The following is a 6,585-nucleotide window of genomic DNA, read 5'->3' on the forward strand; positions in this document are numbered from 1 at the left end:
TTAAAGGAATCACAGCCTCACATGGTGAACAAAAAAAAAAAAAAATCACGACGGAAACGTGGCATTTACGTGGCATGTACTAATGTGAAGAAGGCTGCACCAGATCAGTGTTTAGTCATCATGAATATACTATAGAGCGATGAGAGCAAAGAGGAGATCACCGGAGCAGATACTCCAGATACTAATGTGATACTTCAGCAAAAACTGAAAGTAACCCAACCCTGCCTCTCTAATCTGTGTACTGAGATCTGATCACACTGCGGGCACAATCACAATAACGTGACTGCTTATTAGGCCGTCACAGTAACTACTTTTGTTGGACAACATATTGTTCCAGAAGTAATTGTGATTAACAGTATTATTGACATTATAAGACCATTTTATGCAACTGATATAATGATAATGCAGGTACACCCTTTCAAATAGCAATGACCTTTTAGTTCAGGCAGCAAACGACAAACTGATAGAAGCAGCGTGACCAGGAATAACAGCAAAACGTGTCTCAGTATAGATTTATACTGTTCATTCAGCTTAGAGGCAGCGAAAAGATGATTGGTGGATTGGTCAAAGAGAACCCTGCTATTTATTTTGACATCATGTTGGCGACACTCTTATATAAACAAACACGCATGTAAACAGAACGGGTAATATCTTACAATATCTGGACATGACCTCTGTAATTTTTGCTGACCTTAATAAGTTCAAGTTCATGTAATTATTGTTGACAGGCTCAATGCTTATTAATGCCAGATGTAAATGCAGAGACCCACAGTTCAGATGTCATTATGCAGATAACGTATCTAGATTCAGATCACATATTACTATCAGGTGCAAATGGAGCCTTAGTTTGCAGGCATGTTGGGTGGAAGGTGGGCCATGTTTTCAAATTTCTCACAGTACTTTCACTGTGTATCAAAATCCAAAAAATATTAATATAGTCATGTACATTCAATTCACCGTTTACAATTAAACTTGTTATAAGAGTGTGAGAAACACCTACAGCGAGGTAATGGCGGAGCACATATGTCGCCAGGCCATTATAGACTTTGGATGTTATGACTTGGTGAAGCCGCTGGAAATGTGGCGTCCCGAACTGAGCGTAAAGAATGACAACAGGAGCATCTGGATTGGATCCTGCATATCTGTGATCACCTTTGAAAAGGTACGGCTTCGGCCTGAAAGACAGAGTGAGGTCAATTATAAGATGAGTCATTGTTTTACTAGTTTATCACCGTCATGTCTGAGCTCTGCGTCTTTATTACCTCTCAGGTGCAGTTTTCAGCAGCGCGTCTAAACTTTCTGCATCACATGTCTTTTCTCCATGGACACTGAAAAATGCTGAGCAGCCAGAGGGAGGAGGCTCATTGGATGCTATCTAAAAAAGAAAAGCGGGATCTTTTACACTCATTCAAAAGAATATGACACTATTCCCATGCATACACAGGCATTCAAACGCCTCTTACCTGTTGGAAGGAGTGTACTGTTGCGGAGTAAGCTCTCAAGGAGAGGGCGAACTTTAACATGTTCACCTGGACGGAGCTGAGCAAGGCACTGGCTTTCTTCACGATCAAGTCATAATAGGCCTGATCTGTGTCTGCATGAAGACAACAAGCACAAATATGTGTTATATGTGATACGTTTTCAACTGTATAACATTGTGTCTGTAACTCCATCATAAGACGACATAGTCTAACTGTTTTAATGCAAACACAAACTCAAATGAACAGAACAACATAACAGTTTGCAGTTCTGTTCTATCATGTTATTGCTTGCATAAGTGTTTGGCCAAAACACTGACACTGCATGTGCTGCCAAGAGGCTTGCATACACATCATAAATTCAGCTGCTCGCAGCACAGAGACAAAAAGTGAAAGCAGGTCTAGATTGAATGAAGCAGCGTTACTTTACCATCATGCTCTCCTTCTATGTTCTGATTGGCCTCCACGAAGTCCCAGAACTTCTCCTGGCTCTCCTCCGCCAGGAACTCACTGAGGAAGAAGAGGGTGAAGGTGTCAGTTTCATAAGCTGTGCACTTATGTAATCCTGTGTGTAAATTGTTGAAGTGGGGTTGTATGAGGTAATGTACAGCAGTGGAAAGGGTCAACACCATAAAAAAGTATTTTAGCCACCTAAAAAAAGGTCCACTGAAGAAAATCAATAGAAGTTTAAGTGTATGCTATATTTAGATCATTTTCACTGCTTAACCTTACCAACAAACTTATTTTTGATTCGGAAACTGCTTTTATGTAAACCAAATATTGCTCTGTCTGAAGCAACCAGATGCATTTGGCAAGAACAGTTTTTTTTTTATGTTTGAAAACTGGTCAAACTGGCAGTGCTGTTTTCCTGTGAAACTCTAGCAGTGTTTTAAATCAGCATGAGGGGTGAGAAGACAATGACGGAATTTTCATTTTTGGGTGAACTATCCCTTTAGCATGTGCAAATCTATCCACAGCTTTAAAACACCAAAGTCAAACAATTACACAAAGAAACTAACTGATCAAGGAAGAGATAGACCACCAACTCCTGTGTTCTCCTGAGTCTGATGGCTTTGAGTCTGGAGTGATATTTAGCCCTTGTAACATTAGTTTGTTTGTTTATATGATTTCAGTGAATCCAAACTGTCCCTTTAAAAACACAGAAGTCACACAATAACACCAAGAAACTAACCAATCAAGGTAGTGGCAGACCAGCAACTCCCGTGTTCTGTGAGGTCTGATGCCAAGGTAAAGCAAAAAAAGTGAAAATGTTCCAAATACAGCACACACTTGTACTGATATTGATTTGTTAAAGAAATTAATTCATGGGTGAAGAAGGCCTCACTGTTCTCCACTCATGGCGCACTTACTGAGCAGACTCTGGGTGTCTGGAGCTACAGATTTGTGGGGCCTTGGATAAATTCCTCACAGCTTTGAAGATATTGACTGAGAAATGGCATTAACTGAGAGTTGCTAATATTGTCTGGTGCCGTGACATGAGTTCACTGCTTAGCTTCCTAAGCTGGTACTCCTGCTGCTTCTCTAAACTTGGATGCGTGCTGACCTCCATCCTCTGTAGATAATACACTGACCATGGATAAGTACATCATATGACCCCATTTAAAAGCTACATGTAAATGAATAATGAACTTGAGAAGGTTTTTAAATTGTTTGTCAAAGTCAGATCTCAGGGTCAGCTACAGCACGCAGTGCAGCATATGAGGCCTTTAAGTATTCAGCATCTTCCTCAAGGACACAACAGTGAGACAGAAGTTTAAACTCACTCAGAGGACAGTCACAGTAATGACCTTACAAGCCCTCAGGACATTGATTTATCTATTATCTGCTTCCGAAATTTAATGTCAGACAATGTGGCCAAACGGCTGCTACAGTTGAGTAGTGTCGTACCTGGCCTCCAGCAGCAGAGGAGTGTCTGCCCATTTAGTTGTGAGGGTGGTGGTGACAGCCTTGGAGTCTGCACCCCCAGACACTGTAGAGAGCAGCGACAGCAGCAGGAAACACAGAAGCCACATCCTCAAACCCACACCTGATAGAAGAGTGGAGGGAGACAGAAGGTGGGGAGGGGTGGCAAATAAGTTTGAGAGTCACAGGAATGACAAGATAATCAGAGCAAGACAATGTGTTACAGAACAAGCTCAGGCCTCAGGAGTTAAAATAATACAAAAATAAAATGGAAAAAATACCTAACAATAAAGATAAAAACAATAATAATAAAAAAGATAAGACACATTGTACATAAAACAGTATGCTAGCATTAATAAAGAACTTTAAAAAGATACGCTTTGGCAAGAGATTTAAAAAATATTCTTATTCTGCAGCCTCAGATCTTCAGGCAGATTTCAGAGCTGAGCTCTGAGTGCAAAAACTCAAACACCTTTAGTCTTGAGACAGGATTTAGGAACAGCCAGCAGACACTGCCTGAGCTGTACTCTGGCTCATTCGAAACAGCAATTTAGCAACATAACTGGAAAGCTGAAGCATGAAGTGCTTTAAAGATTGTTAGCAAAATCTTAAAATTAACTAAAACTTACTGGTAACTAGTGAAGTAATGTCCTATACTCTAGGAGCAGCGGTGGGTGCTGCCAGACAGGGTGGGCTTTCTTTAACAATTCTTAAATCAGATAGACTTTTCTGTTGACCACCCATGGTACTTCTGCAGACCTTGATCACCTTTGTTAACAGAACTTTTTTGTTCAAGACTAAGAGAAGCACACTAACTTATTAAAACTGTGATACTGAGTTCAACCATAATGCCAAACAAACTAGGATATTGTAGATTTGCCTTTGCGAAACGACTTGAACATGATTTTGAAGCCTGTTTGTTAGCTGTCCATCTGACTGCACTGTGAATATTTTTGTTCAGGAGTGGTCATAGTTTCCAACAGTTGCAATCAAAAAGCCTTCAGTGTCGTTCCTTGCTCTTCTTTCAATGGAGAAATGCTCTCCAGTCACTTCCATAGACGTTTATTGTTGTCATCACACCTAAAGCTATGTCTGTAGCCCTCCTAGGACACTGATTGGCTGCACCACTTTTGGCGCAAATACAAATGGATAACTTGATGCCTGGCAAGATGGATTCTTGCGTGATCTCATGAATCCAGCTGCCTTGCAGGGTAAGTCTCTATTAGGGCTGTGCCCAACCCTGGTCCTCAAGGACCCCTGTCCTGCATGTTTTAGATGTTTCCCTGCTCCAACACACCTGATTCAGATGATCAGCTCATCATCAAGCCTCTGCAGAAGCCTGACAACAGCCTGATCATTTGAATCAGGTGTGTTGGAGCAGGGAAACATCTAAAACATGCAGGATAGGGGATCTTGAGGACCAGGGTTGGGCACCACTGCTGCAGTATTATGTTTTCTAATGCAATACTGATTCTCAAAACTATACAGCTCTGTAATTAATAGTTTACATACAAAGATTTGTGGCAATTGGGTTTCACTCCAAACTAAGAAAGTTAACTGAGACAGGAAGAAGTAAAAACTCTGTTCTGACTGCATAAAAGAACAAACTTTTTTTACTCAGACTTAATGCATATGGTGGTGTGTGGATGACATCTTACTTAAAGTATCACAATATATTTAACTATAAATCCTCTGTTCCTTGATTAGTCTGTAATCCATTGTGTGGACTGCACCTAACTGAAACTTGGAGGAGAGACTGTGCAAACACAGACGGCAAGAAGTGGAGGGTCAGCGGGGGTCCAACAGCAAATGTTTTGCCGCCTAACGGGTCCCCTTTACAGGTTAATCCGTCCATGGATCCAGACAAAATCTTGTCTAATCTAGATACCGGATATTAAGTCCGCGTCAGGGCAGGGATGATAAAGAGGAAGAAGAACTCTTAGTGACGACATCATAATCTTATTGATAGGTTCGCGTATCTTAAAACAGATTGGGATGTTTTGGACACTCTTGCATGGGTTTGCAGCTAGTAAACAAAAAGCTTCGTGATTTCTGTCCAATAGGAAAGTTCAGCGTGGCTCCTCCGACCAATGAGCGCTTAGTTTCGACATCCGGATTGTTTCAATGACAATCCTAGTGCTGTGAGGAAACTGATGATAAAATACGGTTCTTCCGCTGCGAACTGTAAAAATTTCATCACGTGTTTAGGTTTAGGTGGTTTAAACATATTGTATATCCGTCACATTGACACCCAGAACCCGTCAGTAGTCGGTGAACTCACAGCGAGCTAACGCTACCTGGAAATTAACGTTAGCCATGTTAGACGCACGAGCTAGCTAACTCTTTGTACACCAAAGCAAAAAAACCCGATTCTTACATGGTTCGGTTCACTCACAATCAGATAATGTCACAGCCTCTAAAAACCAAGACAAACCAGCAGTGGATACAGTCGTTAATAGTTTCATCACATGAAAAATGAATGATATACTCTCACCGAAGCCGGCTCCGTAGCTTCCTGCCTTCATGTTCTGCTGGGAGTGGGTGGGTCCTGCCAGACAGATTAGGTAACCACAATTTTGCCTGTTCACAATTTCGGGCATTAAACTATTTAACAACACTAAAACGTGACTTGAACACAAAATAGGCAGTTTCGCCAAGAGATAATTAAAAATTGAAGTGTAGGGAAACTGAACCTCATCTGGCAATTAACTTCACTGCCTAACCTCTGCCTCTCAAACTGAAAAAAAAACACAATTAAACGGTATATATATTTTTTATTCGATTAAAAAAAAACTTTTATTATTAATTTTTCTCATGGCAATAATGAAACTAACACAGAACATTTGGAGAAAGGGTACAGGTTTGCTGCCAATATTTTTCTTGTATTTTGATGATAGCACAATAACTATTTATTTTCAGAAGTGGTTGGACTGAGTAATGAACTTAGTTAAACAAATGCAATCCTTTAAACAATGCCCCCAAAAATGAGACCTTTACTTCAAAAATATAGTAATAATGCTACTGCTACTACTACTACTACTACTACTAATAATAATAATAATAATAATAATAATAATAATAATAATAAAAAATTGTTTTCCTTACATCCTGCGCATCTCACTGAATATGGATTATGGAGACCCAGGGGGAGAGGGAGGGGAGGGAGGGATCGCCACAGGTCTTT

General features: G+C 40.4%; 1 protein-coding gene across 2 annotated transcripts in view; it reads right to left on the reverse strand.

Moving 5' to 3' along the window:
• uggt1 (UDP-glucose glycoprotein glucosyltransferase 1) overlaps window positions 1-5,945 on the reverse strand; it is a 51,083-nt gene extending 45,138 nt beyond the window's left edge. For both annotated transcript variants that reach the window (XM_084741782.1, XM_084741781.1), the window contains exons 1-6: window positions 5,896-5,945; window positions 3,387-3,525; window positions 1,909-1,988; window positions 1,464-1,594; window positions 1,263-1,375; window positions 1,001-1,175 (exon numbers count right to left, since the gene is read on the reverse strand). In XM_084741782.1, the coding sequence (XP_084597908.1) occupies window positions 1,001-1,175; window positions 1,263-1,375; window positions 1,464-1,594; window positions 1,909-1,988; window positions 3,387-3,525; window positions 5,896-5,926 (669 nt within the window). In that variant the 5' untranslated portion in view covers window positions 5,927-5,945. The remainder of the gene's footprint in view (window positions 1-1,000; window positions 1,176-1,262; window positions 1,376-1,463; window positions 1,595-1,908; window positions 1,989-3,386; window positions 3,526-5,895) is intronic.
• Between the last annotated feature and the right edge of the window lie 640 nt (window positions 5,946-6,585).

The sequence above is a fragment of the Lutjanus erythropterus genome, chromosome 18 (assembly GCF_056507025.1).
Source record: "Lutjanus erythropterus isolate fLutEry1 chromosome 18, fLutEry1.hap2, whole genome shotgun sequence".
Classification (NCBI taxonomy): Eukaryota; Metazoa; Chordata; class Actinopteri; order Lutjaniformes; family Lutjanidae; genus Lutjanus; species Lutjanus erythropterus.